The 17,896-nt window shown below is 42.7% G+C and overlaps 1 protein-coding gene across 1 annotated transcript in view; it reads left to right on the forward strand.

Moving 5' to 3' along the window:
- Positions 1–17,896, forward strand: part of Stpg4 (sperm-tail PG-rich repeat containing 4) — a 41,093-nt gene that overhangs the window by 7,337 nt on the left and 15,860 nt on the right. Inside the window, exons 4-5 of the mRNA XM_003472934.2 lie at positions 10,674–10,738; positions 11,175–11,229. Of these exons, the coding sequence (XP_003472982.1) occupies positions 10,674–10,738; positions 11,175–11,229 (120 nt within the window). The remainder of the gene's footprint in view (positions 1–10,673; positions 10,739–11,174; positions 11,230–17,896) is intronic.

A 17,896-nucleotide genomic window follows, 5' to 3' on the forward strand; every position in this document is an offset into this window, starting at 1 on the left:
GAATTTTCTTCTGTTAAGCAAAAAGTCCTCCTGTCCCCCTGGTGAGTATCTTTATTACAATGTGACTGTAACTGTATACCGCAAAGAAGCTTTGAAATTTTTTTGTTGTCTAGAAAAAATTTTTTTTCTTTACTCTGTGGTAGTGTGTGCAGCATGCATAAGGCCCTGGTTCAATTCCAACACCAAAAATGTAAATAAATTTTTTTTTTCCTACTAGAAATGAACCTGTGGTTACAGAATACTCAGATTCTACTCTCAAATCCACCAGTTCACTCATGGCCTTGATACTATGGAAAACAGCCAGGCTTACAGCCCTGAACTGGGCTCTGTGGAGGGAAAGTGTTCACAACCCAGAAATTTTTAACACAGTTTAAGACAAAACCTTTCAATGCTGAGATAAATCCTGCAGCAGGAAGTGCCCAGGGAGAGCTCAGTGCAGGCTGGACTGAAAGGCTGGAAAGCTCCCTGGATTAAGGAGGATTTAACTGGTCCTTGACTAATACAGAGTTCTTAGAAGTTTGTGGTTCTTGAAGTTTACTATGGTCTTCTATGTGTATTATCTTAGGTTCTCGGTGGCTTTTTTTTGGCAGTGCTAGGAACCCAGCATATGCTAGAAAAATGCTCTTACCACTGAGCTACATCCCCAGCTTTTAAGAATTTTTATTTTTTCAGACAGTTGCCCAGGCTGGCCTCAAACTTGTTATCCTCCTGCCTCGGCTCTCTGGGTAGCTGAGATCACAGGCATGCACCACCATGCCCAGCTTTCTTAGTTGCTTTATTCATGTGTATGTGATACTGAAAGATTAAACTCAGGGCTACTATACCACAAGCTACCTCCCCACCTCTTTTTAACTTTTTATTTTCAGAAGACAGAATGTCACAAGGTTGCCCAGACTTGAACTTGTGATCCTCCTGACTTTGAGCGCTCATCTCAGTTCTTTGTGCCTTAATATCCCCCTGTGGCATGGTTTCAAATTGATGATTTTCTCAGAATGTCCTTACGACATGGGAAGAAACCCATCCCACTAGGCGTGTCCCACACAGAGGCTCTTCCTGCTGCTGCACAAGCTGCAGCCATGAGACAGAACAGAACGGTCAGTGTTCCTCGGCTAAATCTTTCCCTGTCCGCTCCAGTGGGTGAATACAAACATTAAATTATATTTGGGCTTTTATGACTTGGTGTCAGGTAGCCTCGCCCGGGTGAATTGTCCTGTGCACCTTCAATGTAAAGCGATCCGTCTGTAGTTTTCTTTGCCATTCCTTCCCTCTCTCCTGCTTCCCTCTTCCTGAATCTTTGTGAGTCTCTAAGAGCAGGTGAAGGGCCACGTGGGAAGGAGTGACACAGAGGCTGGCATTCAGCAAAACTAAAACCAGGAACAGTGACCAGCTCCTGAAAATGTAATTTTCCTCTTTTCTTTCTTTCCGTTTCCTTTTTCTTTCTTCTTTCTCTTCCTTCCATCTTTCTTTCTTTCTTTCTTTCTTTCTTTCTTTCTTTCTTTCTTTCTTTCTCTCTTTCTCTTCTTTCTTTGTCTTTTCTTCTCTCCTGCCTGCCTCCCACAAATGAATAAGTTCTGGAAACACTTCCCCTAACTTCCAGTTTTACCAGGAAGTGAAAGGGAAAAGATATTTAGATACATCATTGTTTACTTGTCTCTAAAATTTAAAACTGGTGTTTTCATAGAACTCAGAGACTTTTGAATTCTGGGTAGGTACGCATTAGCATTGTCTATTAAGATAAGATAGACAGAGTCTCGCTGTGCAGTTCAGGTTGGCCTCCAGCTCCCTGTGTAGCCCAGGCTACAGCCCACAGCGATCCTCCTGCCTCGGCCTCCCAATGCTGGGCTGACAGATATGCACCACCACTCCTAGCCACCTTTTTTTCTTTTCCCACTACAAAGGATTTAATCCAAAATTTCACCTACTTTGGCAAGCACTCTACCACTGAGTTATATCCCCAGCCTTTATTTTTTTTAACTTTCAGACAAGAGTTTTTGCTAAATTGCCTAGGCTGGCCTCAAACTTATGACCCTCTGGCCACAGCCTCTCAAGTAGCCAGGCTTACAGGCGTGCCCAGCTCAGCTTCATAATCTTATGTAGCATATTTACTGTATACCTCATTAGTGCTGCTTTTTATTTTTAAGAAAACTTTTACTATTTGGGGGCTTTGCATGTAGCTCAGTGGTACAGCACTTACTTAGCATGCTGGAGCTTCTCAGTCTAATCTCCAGCACCAAAACAAAAACAAAGTAATTTTTACTCTTTTTAGCCCTTTTTTCAGGTGCATTTGATTCAGTTGGAGACTCTGTTTCATTGAGTCTTATGAGGGTATGTGTATGTCTTTACATGTGTCTAGATATTTACACATGCGTGTATGCATCTGTATCTGAGTATTTCAAAAGAGGATTTGAGGTGGTCCCTCAATGTTTACAGTTACTTTTTTCTGATGAGAGAAGGCCTGTATTTTGGTTGTAGGATATAGGTAGGAAATGGGGCCGTCTCTCTTCACACGTACGTCCTGTGGCCTACTTTTCCCCAGGGTGGCCGGCGGCCCTCCCCTGGCCCCAGGGCTACTTCATGATGGTTTCAGCTCCCGGTGCTCAGTTCCTCCCCACCACTCCTGTTATGATGTCAGACTTTCCCACAGCCTGGCTCCTCACTCTCTGGAGCTCTCTTCTGTCTTAGGCAGTCACTTCTCAGGTTTCTTTTTCTTTTCTCTTTTCTTTTTCTTAAAAGCCATAATCTTGCCCACGTAAAATCTCAGCTATACGAACCGCTCTCTGGCCTCACTCTTACTCAACGATTTTCTTGTTTGTCCTATCCATGACCCGTTGATTCTCCCGCCTTTTCACTGCTCACCTCACCTCCTGCTGTCCGTAAAGAGTTTAAGTTCCCCAGTTATCATGTGGTCACTCCCCTGGTCACTCTCCATGTACATTGTCCATCCCCTTGACCCTGGCCACTCATCGCTTACTTGCACCCTTGTTCAGTCTAACTTCCTGCCCTGTGGCTGCGCCCATGCAGCTGGATAATACTCAGGTTTTAAAACCGATGACCTCCCCGGGCCCTGAACATTCTGGCCCACCTCGCTTACCTCCCCACTCTCCTGGTCTAACTCCTCTTTCCATTCCTCACTCTTGGTTTTTCTTCTCAGCTGTTTTTGCTCATCCTGGAGTACCCCCTGCATTTAGACCTCTTCATCTAACTGCTCGCACTGCGGGTGGTCATCCCCAGTTGGCAGGCCATGAAGACCGTCTATTTGCTGGTGATCAGCAAGTTTGTATCTCCCACCTAGACTTCGTTCTGCCTTTTCTCTTTTCCACATGCATATCTGATCTGGGGTTCTCAGCATTGGCCTTACTGACATTTTAGATGACTTTGCTATATTTTATAGGACACGCAGTTCATTCCTGACCTCAGATGCCGTTAGCAATCTCCCTCCCAGGTATCATCACAAGCTGGTATATACCCTGGTGAACAAAAATGCTCCTGGGTGATAACCATAGGTAAAGACACAGTGACAGTGCGTGTGACTTCCGAGAGATTTTTCTCTCAGGGCCAATAAGACTATTGTGAATGGGATCAGTCTTGCTTTCTTTCTCAAAAAGGTCATTATTAGTGTATAAAAATGGTACTTTTTTGTATGTCAGTTTTGCACCCTGCAACTTTATGAAACTATTTTCCAATTCTAACAGTCTCTTGGTAGTCTTTAGAATTTTCTCTTCATCGACTCATGTTTGCCTGTGTGATCATCGTTGACTGTGTGTCACTCATTGCACTGACAACTTATCCTCATGAATTCCCCAATGCCTGAGATGAGCATTTTTCTCCAGAGAAGCTTTGCTTTTGTTTCTGCTAGCATTTAATAGAACTACCAGCATGCCTGCTTGTCACTGCGGATCACTGCAGTGATGTGAGTTCAGACTGGAGTCCATGAAGGACCAGGTCATGGTTACGAACCCTCACGGATAACTATTCCCCCTCCTAATTCTGCTTAGCGCCAGAGCAATTCTCTAGCCCCCTTGGCAATGGAGTGAGGTGGTTTGCTTTTAGGAAGTGCCTTTTTAGGGTCTTACAATCATACAGGAAGGGTTCCCCTTAGACTCGACTCTCCCATCAGTGATAGGCCTAGCCTTTGGCCTCTGGATCCTTCCAGAGCTGCGAAGGTCCCTCATATGCAGCTGTGTTCTTCTGCTGAGTTCAGTAGAGACTTAGCCCCCTCACCTAGTAACCACATCTCATATCTTCTGAGCAAAGTTGGGCCACTTATTTCCCTGCCTTCTTGCTGTCTGAGGTCTTATAATTCTCTTATTATCTTGTTGCAACTTCGTGTCCTTTAAAAAAAAAAAAGCTCATTTGTTCTGGGCATGCTGGTGCACAACTGTAATCCTGGCAATCAGGAAACTGAGGCAGGGAAATCATTGTGAGTTTGAGGCCAGCCTGAACTGCATAGTGAGACCTTGTCTCAAAACAAAACAAACAAAAGAAAACAACCTCTCATTTGTTTGTAGTTAACATTTCGTCCCTTTATGCTAGTTTTCTGCAGTGGGAATGTTCATCATCTGAATAACCTAGTCTATTGTTTGCAAAACCAGAAACTTTTCTTAAATTTTTTTATTATTATTATTTTGGTTTTGTATTTTCGAGACAAGGTCTTGCTTATGTAGTTCAGGCTAACCTCCAGCTCATGAGGATCCTCCTGCCTCAGCTTCCTAAGTGCTGATAGTATAGATAGTGTCACTATACCCAGCAAATTTTCTTTTTAGAAATAAAATGTAGCTGGCTTGTTCAAGCCCTGCCTGGGCAACTTGGTGAGACCCTGTCTCAAAATAAAAAAGACAAGAAGTATGACTCAGAGGTAGAGCACCTGCCTAGCATGCATGAAGTTCTGCTATGTTTACTCCTCTTAAGAGAGGAAAAAAGGAAGAATGTGGAGAGGGAAGGAAGGAAGGATGGAAGGAAGGCAGGCTTTTTGGAGCCTGGCCCATGTGGGGAAGGGAACAAAGAGCCCCAGCCTGCTCAAGTTGTTCTGTCCCACCTAAAATGGACATTACCAAAAAGAATTTGTGAAAGTCAAACCAGACAGAGATATAGGCTCACTGAAAACCAGATCAAGCCATCAGTTCCCCCCACCCTGAAGCACCACATTACTGAAGGTCTGTGTGCAAAAGCTGCTTCACCTAGAAATCATGCCTGGCTATCATGAAAAAAATTACACAGCACAGTTTGAAAAGAGAGCAAGCATCACAACCAGTCATGGCACGGATGTTGGAATGGTCAGATCAGTAATCAGTAATGTCAGACCATAGGATTAATACACCATGGGCTCTAGTGTTATGCAACCTTCAAGAACAGATGAGTAAGCAGAAAGATGGAAAGCTTAAAAAAAATTTTTTAAAAGTTAGACATCAAAACTACTGAGAAAGAGATAGAGTACCTTAGATCTTAGATGATCTCGTCAAGTACCCAGACTGACTTAGGAGAGACTCTCAGACTTGTTATCTCAGTAGAAGCCTCCAAAATTAGAAACTAGAGAGAACGGAGACTGAAATACTCTAGAATATCTAAGAACTGTGAGACAATGCAAAGTGTGATATATGCAGAGTGGAAATATAAAAGGAAAGAAATGGAAAGAGAAAAGAATTATTTGAAAAAATGAGAATTTCCCAAATTAATGTCAAATACCAAGCCATAGGCTCAGGAAGCTCAGAGACATCCATTTAGGATAAATGCCAAAACAAAACAAAAATACAAGTAGGCTTTCATTCAGACCACAGGAACTCAAAGATACAGACAGCAGTTCTGAGCTGAGCATGGTGGTATAATCCTGTAATCCCACCACTGTGGGAGGCAGAGGCAGGAGGATCAAAAGTTTGAGCCCCTTCTGGACAATGTAGTAACTTAGAAAGACCCTGTTTCTCAGGAAAATTAAACAGGCCTGGTGCTTAGTGCAAAACTCCTAGGTTCAATCATCAGTACCACAACAAAAGAAGGGAAGAGGGAAAGAGGTTACAAGGGATGGAGAAAGAAAAGAAAAGAAAAAATTAGGCTGGGCGTGGTGGTGCATACCTGCAGTCTCAGCACTTTGAGACGCTGAAGGAGGAGAATCTCGAACTCAAGCCCAGCCCAGGCAATTAGCAACTTAGCAATACCCTGCCTGCAAATGAAAAATTTAAAAAGGGGCAGGGATGTAACTCAATGCAAAGACCTTGGGTTCAATTCCCAGCATCACATGACTTTGACTTGCTTTTTCTTCTGTAGACCAAACATCTGTCTAAAAATTGTGAGTTTAGGCGAAATGAATCTGCCTCTCTCTCTTCTCATACTGTATATATGTCAAAACTCATGACAAGAGGATTATTTGCATCATGAAATAAAATATTGCTAGTGGAATTAAACATACACATACACATGCACACACAATGACGTTTACATTAGCATTTCTCAAAGTGAAATATTTATATATAAATCATATATATATTATATATATATATATATGATCTGTATGAGGAAAACTACAAAACTCTGTATGAAGGAAATCAGAGAATTAAATAAAGGAGAGATTTTCCATATTTCCATGTTTATAAATAGGAAGATAAGTTATTGTCAAGACATATATTTTTCTCACTGTGATCTTCAGATTTGATGCAATCCTAGTACAAATATCAGCAAGTTCACTTGTGGATATTAACATGCTGACTGTGAAGAGGCAAAAGACCCAGCATAAGCCACACAACGTTGGAGGAAAACAGCAGAAAGACTATGTTGCCTAACTGACTTCAGTAATCAAGGCAGTGTGGAACTGACAAGTTGATCAATGTGACTTCCCCTATAAATAATTCCACAGAAATAGACTGACTATTCTCAGACAAGATACAAAGCTAATACAGTGCAAACACTACTAGTCTTTTCAACAAATGGTGATAGAATAGCCGGACATCCACAGCCCTCTGACAATTCTAAACACAGATCTTAAACTCTTCACAATAATTAACCCCCTAAATGTATCACAGACCTAAGTCCAAAATGCAAAACTGTAGATCTCTGAGAACAGACACGGGGAACCTTTTAGAGCGTTCAGTGATACAAATAGCACACAGTGGCAACGTGCCGTGGTTTTGCCACCACTGGCTTAGACGGAAAGAGAAAATCTAAATGATGTAGGGTTTGGTGATGACTTGGTAGGTATGGCACTAAAGGCAGCACAATCCTTAAAAGAAAGAATTGATAATTGGACTTGAAAGCTAAAAGATTTTGTTCTGCTATAGGTTGGGAGGAAGTAGTTGCAAGAGACATATCAGATAAAGGATAATTCTCCAAAATATATAAAGAACTGCTAATGCTCAACCATAACTCAATTTAAGAAGATACAGAGATGGTAAATGAACATATGATGCTCCACATCAGGTGTCATCAGGGAAACACAAACTGACCAAACACTGAGACACTAAACACACCTGTTAGAAACAAAGTCATGGAGAATGCCAGCGCTGGCAAGGAGGCCATGGGGCAGCAGGGGCTCTCACTCAATGCTAGTGGGAATGCAAGGTGAAGCAGCCATATTAAACAGAGTTTCTCAGTTTTTATGAAATTAAACACTTGGGCTGGGGATTTAGCTCAGTGATATAAGCACCTGCCTTGCAAGCTCGCGGTTGTAAGTTCAATTCCTGGTACCAAAAAAAGAAAAAAAAAAAAAAAAAAAGAAATTAAACACACTTAAAGTATGATCTGGCAATTTCATTCCTTAGTATCTTCCAAATGGAGCTGAAATCTTATGTCTATACAAATACCTCAAGTGGATATTTACAGCAACTTTATTAACAATTGCCAACACTTGGAAGCAAGCAGGGTGTTCTTCAGTAGGTAAATGGCCAAGCGAAACTGTGCTACATCCACATAATGTAATGTTATTCCTCTCTAAAAAGAAAGGCGCTATTAAGCCATAAAAGTTACAGGGCAACTTAAGCACATACTACCAAGTGAAGGAAGCCAATCTGAAAAGGCTACATACTGTATCATTCTCACTATATGACATTTTAGAGAAGGCAAAACCGGAGACATAAAATCGGGAGTTGCTGGGGGTTAGGAAGGAGGAGGGATGAATATTAGGGCATAGAGAATTTTTAGGGCAGTGAAAATTCTCTGTACGATCCATGATGGTGCTCCCACATACTATGATAGTGCATCTGTCCAAATTCTTCCAGTAAAACAGTGCCAAGAGTGGAGCCTCACACAGCTGTGGGCTTCGGCTAGTAATGACGTGGCCGTGTAGGTTCATCAGCTGTAACAACCGCGTCTCTCTGGTGAGGGCTGTGGGGAATGGGGAAGGCTGTGCATGTGTGGGCAGGGAGTAATGGGAAATCTTTGTGACTTCCCCTCAAACTTGTTGTGAACAGAAAACTGCTCCTAACAAAGCCTCAGAAGGGTGTGTGTGTGTGTGTGTGTGTGTGTGTGTGTGTGTAGTCACACTGAGAGCCTAGTACTCCTGGCTTTTCCCCCTTATTTTGGTTTTGCAATATTGATGATGTTGGTGCAATATAACTGAAGTGTATAGCCTCACTGACATCATCCTGCCATAGTTATAACCTAAAGCTATTTCAAGATTTTTTAAAACATTTGTTGTTGGAGACAGGGTCTTGATAAGTAGTTCCAGCTGGCTTTGAACTCACTGTGTAGCTCAGGTTAGCCGTGAGCTTGTAGCAATCTTTCTGTCTCAGCCTCCCAAATGCCAACATTGCAGATGTGCATCACAGTGCCTGGCATTCCAAGGTTTCTGAGCGTCTAATCAGTATGGATTGAAATGTTAACTAACTTGAATCAGGTATTTGTAAACCTTGTCTGTATTTTCTGAGCCTTAGATTTCACATTATAAATGAACTGTAGAGCATATGTGGGGGTTTGAAGTGTGTGTGTGTGTGTGTGCTCCACTGAATCCAAGAACAGCACAGCATATGCAATATACAAGTTTAGTGATGCACAGAGAGGCAGTCTGTCTGGCTGCTGGCTCACTACTCAAGGCTTTATGGAAAAAGCCGGCCTCTTCTTGGTCGTGTTAAGTGGCAAAAATCGGCAGTGTGGCGTGCAGCAAGGCAGGTAGGGTGCTGCAGGCACAACGCTGCTTTCTGGACACACAGGTTTTCCAGGAGAGCTTTGCTAAGAAAGCTTAGGCGAATCGCGGAGGGTGGATGGATAAACACCTGCTTTAAAGCTCCCTGTTTTCAGTTCTCTTTTTTCTTGTGTGTGGGTGAGAGAAAGAGGAAGAAAGGGACAGTGAGGGAGGCAGGGAGGGAAGGGAGAGAGAGGGAAGCGTTTACGCATCAAGTGAAGGAAAGTGACAACCTTGAACCCTCATCAAAATCAAGAAACAGGACCACGGTTGCCCCCACAAAGTGCTCTACGTGTTTCTGCACTTTTCTGTGTGATAGGAAAATGCTTTGATTTCCTTGGTGTTTCTCAGGTCAAGTGGGCAATTAACCAGTCACAGGTGCTTCGGGACAGTGTTCATATTTCATCAAAAGCTTGTCTTTCCTGTCACTGCTGTACCGCAGAAAGCTGCCTCTGTGATCAAAACTGTGTTAGCATGGGAGAGGTGGCAGCTGGGTAAACTGTAAAGCAAACCTCCATGTGAGGGACAGGGATGCTTCATTTTCCACCAAGGCAGTACCTTTCCCAGGGTCTCAGGGGTGAGGAAGACCGGGAAGCAGAGGAAGCTGACTCCCTGGAGGAAGCAGCCTTCTGGTATCCTCTGCTGCAACCCATCTCCCTCCCCCCTCCCCTCTCCTCCCCCTCCCCTCCCCCTCCCCTCCCCCTCCCCTCTCCTTTTCCATCCTTCCCCCTCCTCTTCCCTGCACAGGGCCTCCTCCTCACCTTCCATTCCTGACTCCCCTGCTTCTCATGGCTCTGGGCTCAGAGCACCCCAGAAAATGTGCAGCAAGTTCCAAAATGAGCAGAGACAGAGTCTCCTGGAAGACTCTCCCATCTTGGAACACCCTCCCTGGCTGCCTCCCCGAGACCTCCCTTTTTGAGCGCCTCCCTCACATCTTGGGGTCTTTATTGTCTTTATTGTTTACCTGACTTCCTTTATTTTTACTTTGTGTTAGCACTGCCACCACCGTTCCTGTTGGGATTGATTCTGCGTGTGGCTTCACTTGGGCTGATCAGGCACCATGTCGCCCCTCTGCTGTATTCCCCACCACCAGTTCTATGCTAGGACCCAGATCTAGCCCCTAAATTCAAAATGTAATCCATTAGCTGAGTGTGGTGGTGCGTGTCTATCATTCCCTAGAAGGCTGAGGCAGGAGTATCACAGATTAGAGCCCACTCAGGCTGGTCAATTTAGCAGTTTAACAAGACTCTGTTTCAGAATTTTATAAAGGGTGTAGTTTGGTATAAAAGTTCTGAGTTGAATCCCCAGAACTGGAAAAAGAACGTGATCAACTAGCACTTTCCCGTGCAGCATTTCAGGCATATTGTCTATAAAATTCACTATGAAAAATTAATACATGCTGACTGTTTTGATGCTCCACCTTTGAAAGTGACCATTTCTTACTATTAAAGTACACAAAATAATGTACAAGTGATGTTGTGCAGCCTTACCTAGGATTATGAATGGTAGATAACACAGTGAGTTTATGACCTGTACTGATTTATTGCTTTACCCTTGTTCTTCTGTGTAGACGCTGCGGCTTTCCCCAGGGCAGTATGAAGTTCTTCCTAAACCAGTTCCCAAGTATACCGCCAAGTAAGTAAATACTTATTAGTTAAGTTACTTCTACCTGGGCACAGTGGCACATGCCTGTAATCCCAGCTACTTGGGAGACTGAGGTAGGAGGATCACAAGTTTAACAGCCTCTTCTGGGCAAGTTCATGAGACTCTGTCTCAAAATAAACAATAAAAAGGGCTGGGAGTGTAGCTCAGTGGTAGAGAACTTGCCTAGCATCCTGGATTCCATTCCAGGCACCCCAAAAGAAAAAGTTACTTTTAATCATCTCATTTAGGCCTTCCTATGTATGTATGTATGTATTTATATATCAATACTTATGGCTTTCAAACCTCATTTAGGCACCTGCTAGCCAGCATTTTAAAATGTGTAACAGGAGAGAGAAAGATAACAAAGATCTTCACTTTAAAAATATATTAGGAAAATCAGTTTTATTTATTTTTTTTAATATTTTAGGGACTTTGTATTTCGTTCTGCAGTTCAAAGATTTCCAACCACCTATTTCATTCCTGTAAGTATAATGTTGCTAGTTAACTCATGATGAATGTGGTGGTTAAAATACATAGTACTGGGCATGGTGGTGCATGCCCTTAATCCCAGCACTCGGGAGGCTGAGGCAGGAGGATGATTGGGAGTTCGAGACCAGCCTGGGCTACAAAGTGAGCTCAAGGCCATCCAGAACTGCATAATAAGACCATGTTGCAACAAAACACACACACACACACACAAATATATATATATAAATATGTCTTTTTGAGACCTCCTTTTGGCCATGACACTGGTAAGTTATAAATGGTTAATGCACTTGATTTAAGATATCCTTAAAATATATCTGAAGATACACTCAGAATTTCCAAGTAAATAACCCATTTGTGTCATGTTACAGAAGAAATGTCTGACTCCTTAACTTCTTTAATCAAGAAATTTCCTGTATAACACGGTGACTATTATTAATAACTGACCATACTGTTGAAATCATCAGCACATGTGAGGCAATACAAATATTAATTCAGTTGATTTGGCTATTTTCCAACATATGCATGATACACATATTATTATTTGTAAAAAATTATTTTTTAAAGAAGTCTTTTCTGAGGGGCTGGGGATTTAGCTCAACTGCCTAAGTACCTGCCTTGCAAGCAGGCAGTCTGAGTTCAAGCCCCGGTACCGGGGCTTGAAAAAAAGACCAAAAAAATTTTTTTAAAAACAGAAGTCTTTTTTGTGCAATATCAGTGTCTGACCGTCAGGCTGAGAAACATGCTTTCTGAACGTGTTTTCTTCTCACTGAAACAGTACTGGTCCACGGTTCAACACCAGTTGGTGCTGTAAACCATGGCAGGGCCCCCTCTGCATCTCCGCACTCCCATAATCCATTTCCTTGCTGACAATCACTTTTAACCAGTTCAGCCAGTTCTCTGGTGTTTTCATCCATATTTCCAAACAACAGGCTTCTATCACTACTATTTTATTTTTTTCAAATGTAGGCATTAATTCCATGTATGGAAAATGAACCCATAGCTCTCAAATCTCCACCACATAAACCCTCCCCCCACTCTTCAACAGATACATCACACTTCTCAACCTCACTGTAGAGCGCTTGATGAGGTCATGAGTTCGCTCCCTGGGGTAAGGATATAATGCTTGGTGTATTTTAATTTTGCCCTCATCCAGCCACATAGTGTATTGCAAGTAAGTTTCTTGCATTTTCCATCTTCTTGGAGTTATTAACTGCTTTACTTTTGGTTTGCTTAGTTTGTTAGGGACCTCACCTTCTAAAGGGAACTATAAATTCTTGGTAACGGTCAAATACATCCATGGCTTTTATTTTTTGTCTCTTGGAGATGGAGCTCCTGGTATGTTCTGTCTTCCTCCTGCAAGCTTGGCAGCGGCTCCTTCTTTGACCCGGGTTTCCAGGGAGTGAACTATAAGCTGAGGATGGGTTGGGGCACAGAACAGACTCTCAAGGGGTCCACACCCCAGGGAGGTTTTGAAATCCACTTCATGTCCCTGTAGTAGGGTCTGCACGAGGGTCTCACAGTCAGCACAGAGGAGCTCACAGGAGTCCAGTGGACCGTAAAGACCCCTGTCCTCACCAGGCCTGGGGCTCTGAGTCCAGGTCTGAGCTGCCTTCCGACACCAAGGTCCCTGTCTTGAATTGGAAGTGTGCGAGGTGGGGTGGGACCTGGGGTGAAAGCGTCCCCCGAGCCCTTCTGCTGACAGCCTCTCTTCTCCAGGTGCCTCTGCCTGAAGCTTTCTTAGGTTCTACGGAGCCGGTCAACCCGTTTCTCATGGAGAAGCCCTCCTTAGGCACTTGAGCCCTTTTCCCCAGCCTGCTAGAGCAGATAATTCCTCCACACAGCTTCATAGCTTCCCAATATGTCAGCATCTCTTGTGGGCTATCATCTCTTCTGGCTCTCTATGCCCCTGCATATGTGGGAGGTGAATGTCCAAAGGGGGTTATGCCAGAGGAAGAGAGAGAAACACTTCTGCCCACTGGCTTTGGCAGCAGTGGAGACCCCAGGTTCCCCTGCACTCGGTGACATGGTGTTCTCTTTGAAATACTCTTGTTTACCGTTAGAAAAGAACAACTCAGTTAAAACTGTCCTTTCAGTTCAGGCCAGCATCCAGCAAGACAAGCACCCTGGTGTGTGATGGCACAAGCCAGCTGAGGCTGACACCGATACTTTTGCCCGTGTTTCCATTGCTTTTGTGGGAAAGGTTTTGGGTTCTGTATATGGTTTTTGTTTTTTTAAGGTCCTCACTCTGCCATTTTTCTCTGATATCATCTCATCCATTTAATTTTATAAATAAAAGTGATTTACTGATTTGGAACAACTTATCCTTTAAAAAAAATGAAAAAGATAATGTCATGGAAAATGTTTCAAGGCAAAGAAACAGCCCAAGGCTGTGATTCACATCTGCTTTAAACACGCCTTTCCAGAGCAGGTTTGTGATCCATAAACTTGTACCACGCAGGGAGCAAACTCTTCTGATCCCTGCTGTGGGCCAGGGTGGACTCTGGAGGAAGCGGAGCAAGGAAGCCATGCGTACGTGCCATGCAGCAGTCATCTGAGAGACTCACTGGGTTGATTTTATCAGTCAGTCTAGTGGTTCCAGAAATTAACATTGCAGGCATGGGATTGTCGAGGATGCTTAGTACTAGAAGAAACTTCATAAATCAACCTGGAGGGTCAGCCTGGGTAATGACTCTGACTACCACTAACCGAGCCTTTCCCGGTGCCGGGACCAGTGCTCTCTGACTACATAGTTATAATCCCCACACCACGCTGAAGCGGTTTTTACTTAGTATCTTAATTTGTTAGGTCAGGAAGTGGAAGTTGCCTGAGGTCACACAGTTAGTAAGGGGGAGGAGAGTCAGGACGTAGGCTCAGTCCACAGTGAGCCACAGAACCAGGCGCTCAGCTGTCCTGCACAAGGGGCCAGCAGGATCAGATAACTACAATAAGCTGATCTGGGTCAGAGCCAAACGGTTGATGTTGCACCTATCTGTTCAGTAGAGCTACAGACAGAATGGGGACTTGGAAGGGAGTAAGATGAGAATTAGGGTTCAAAACCAGGGGATTAATTAAAACGATACAGAGAATGACCTGGGACCCCGCCTCCGTCTTCTCACAAGCAGAGCTGGCCACTAAACGTTTACCCCTCTCCTATGAGATTGGCAGAGCTGACGCCCTGGGACGTGACTGTGGTCCCAGTTACTTGGGAGGTCGAGGCAGGAAGATTGCTTGAGCCCAGAATTCAAGGCCAGCATGGGTAACCCAGTGAGCTTATGTCTCAAAAGGTGAAAAGGACTGGGCGTAGCTCAGGTCATGAGAGCTTGCTGGGTATCTGCAAGTCCCTGGCCAGGGTGGAAAGATAGGTGAAGTTTGTCTCTGGAAAGTTCAGTGAGCCGTGAGCCTATAGGAAAGAAAAGTATATGCTGACACCCAAGGTACCCCAGAAACAACACTAGGGTACCATCCAGTTATCTCAGCCCTATCCCAGAGCCTCAGCAAGGCTGACTAGTTTTCTTAGGTGTGAAAAAAACCCTCTATCAAGAACAAGAGATAGAAAAAACAGAAAACGGAGCCTGGTGAAAACAGAATTCAGGGGCTGGGGATTTAGCTCAGCAGCATAAGCGTCTGCCTGGGCAGGCAGCTGTGAGTTCGATCCCCAGTACCGATAAAAAGGAAAAAGACCAAAAAAAAACCCCAAAAAAACAAAAAATGAAAACAGAATTCAGTGAATAGAAGGGGAAGACTTTTTTAAAAAAAATACAATTAGTATCCACAGAGGGAAGAGAAAGAAAAAATTATTTTCAATTTAGGATTTTATGTTTAGCCAAACTATCAATCAATTATGAAAACAAAATTTAAACATTTCAAACATACATAAAAAGTATGTTCCACGTACCTTTTAAAAAAATGCTACATGTAGGTCAGGGGTTTAGCTCAGCGGCACAAGCACCTGGCAAGTGCAAGGTCATGCATTTGATCCTAAGTACCAAAAAAAAAAAAAAAAAAAAAAAAAAAAAAACTACACATGATAAAATCTAGCACACAAGGAACCAGATCCATAGAATCTGGAAGAAAGTGGAAAGTAGATCCATCTGGAAGAGTATTGGAGAGAGGTCCCAGACTCAGCACTGTGCAGCCGACTGAGAAAGAAATCAATCCACACTGAGAAAGTAGAGAACTCCAAGAGGGAGAGTCCCTAAGGAAAACAGGACTCAGAGAAGGGGGACGTCATAGGGAATCAATTAAAAAAATACTACACAGTCTGAGAGTACACACCTGTAACTCCAGAATTTAAGAGGCTGAGGCAGGAGGATTGCATTGAATTCAAGGCCAACCTGAACTGTACAGAGAGATCCTGTCTCAAAACCAAGCAAACAAAAAACAAAATATGCATGGCAAAATGTGCAAATGAAAAATGAAGGGATAAATTAACTCCAGACAAAACAAAGCGCTGTACAAGAAAGCAAATCATATTACATAACTTGGCTCTGTAAGAAAAAAAAAGCACTTAATGAGCAATGGATCTTGAATTAAAGTAATACTCTGAGTGTTTGCAGGTGACAGGTAGCGTAAGAGAACCAGATTCTAGGAAGCCATCAATGGATAATTTCTAAAACATAAATTAGGAAAGAGCAATAGGAATGTGCTGTTTAGAAATAAGCTGTGAGGACAGCTGAGTTTGAGATTCTCTGAAGAGACAAGCTTAAGAGAAGCTTTCAGGAACGCTACTTTATGAATGAATCGGCAAAGGCTGTGTTCACCACTGTGTGTGGCGTATGGCACACTTAGAGGGTGTCGTAGAGGATGAAATGTGAGAGGAGTGAGCCCAGCTTTCTGTTTCCATTAAAGCCTTTCTCCTCTTCCTTTTTCCCTTTCTTCCTTCCATTCTTCCTTCCTTCCTTCCTTCTTTCCCTCCTCCTTTCATTCCCTTCTTTTGTATTGGGCACTGAACCTGAGGCCTTTGCAACAAGCTACATCCCCAGCCCACTTTTTATCCTGCTAAATTGTGTGGGCTGGCCCTGAGTTTTCATTCTGCTTGCCTAACCCTCCCTAGTGGCGAGGACTGTATGTAGGTGTCACAACACTTGACAACCAGTTGTTTTTTAAACTGTGTTTCTCTCAATGTAAAGTCTTAAAATTTAAGGAAAATATATTTTAAAATACAAAAGAGTAAAAGTAAATGAATAAGCCTGGCTCTAATGTCTCTAATCCCAGCACTAGGGAGGCTGAGGCAGGATACTGCCATGAGTTTGAGACCAGCCTGGGCTACATAGTGGGCTCAAGGCCAGCGTGAACTACATGGCAAGACCCTGTCTCAAAACAAAACAAAAGTAAATAAGTAAAAAAATTAGGAAGCTTGGAAATTACAGAAACATTTTAAAAGTTTCGTTATTCATAGATAACCAATGATATTTTCTCTCTGCAATTTAAGATACATAACTGGGAACATGGTACAGTATACTTTTATATTGTTTTTCACTTAGCATATCTCACTTTCATGTTATTTAAAAAAAAAAAAATATATATATATATATATATTGTACCAGGGATCAAACACACAACCTTGCACTTGCAGGCAGGCGCTTATGCCCCTGAGCTAAATCCCCAGCCCATCTTTTTATATTTTATTTTGTTGTTTTTTCAAGGCCCAGGTTGCCCTTGAACTCAGCACAGTCTTCCTGTTTCAGCCTCCTGAATGCTGGGATTACAGGTGTGCACTACCGTGCCTGGCTCTGAAAGTCTTTTCAAAAACTTTCTTTTCAATGGGTAAATAATCAAATTGTTGTATCATAATCTACGCAATGATTTCCCGGGATTCTTCTCACTTGTAACATTCCTTTGGAGAGTACTGGAGGTTAAACCCTTGCTTTGCACATGCTAAGCAAGCACTCTACCCTAGAAATACATTCCTGCCTTTTTCAGTTTTTAATTTGAGCCAGGATCTTGCTAAGTTGCCCAATTTATGACTGCAATTTATGACTTCCTTGCCTCACCGCCTACCCTGAGTAGCTGGAGCCCATCATACCTGGCTCTCACTCTCCTTCCATGATTAATTTTGTTTTCAATTATCCCATATACCCGGATGTTCATTATCCAGGCTTAAGTTGACCAAAAAAAAAGACTTCTTCATGTGAGTCTATTTTAAATGAGCTATGATGTTAAACTAGTCAATAAAGTTTGATTTGGATTTTACTGTAAAAAGTTAAACTAAAAATTATGACTCTATCTCATAAATGCAATGATAGAAAACTGTTAGATTAAAAAAAGAAATTGGGTCAATTTTAGAATTTTTTTCTGCCAGTACGATAATATAGTGACATTATTTTATGTTTGACATCCAAATGAAATCACTGATGGTGAACTTCAGAAAAAAAAATTGAAATTTTATTGGTTTCCTTGAGAGTATCTGTTAATATTTTAAATTTTTTTTTGCATTTAGGATTGAATCCAGAACCTTTTAAGATTTTTTATTTTTAGTCAGGGTCTTGTTAAGTTAGTTGCTAAATCACCCAGGTAGGGCTTGGACGGACGTGTGATCCTTCTGCCTCAGCTTCTGAAAGTGCTAGGATTACAGGTGTGAGCCGCCGCACTCAGTTTAAATTACGCTTCTTTGCAGTGACTGTAGTATCACAGCCCCTGCCTCTCTTCTCCTGACAACTA

Source organism: Cavia porcellus, unplaced genomic scaffold (assembly GCF_034190915.1).
Source record: "Cavia porcellus strain 051 isolate PalLab524CR breed Dunkin Hartley unplaced genomic scaffold, mCavPor4.1 scaffold_1, whole genome shotgun sequence".
Lineage (NCBI taxonomy): Eukaryota > Metazoa > Chordata > Mammalia > Rodentia > Caviidae > Cavia > Cavia porcellus.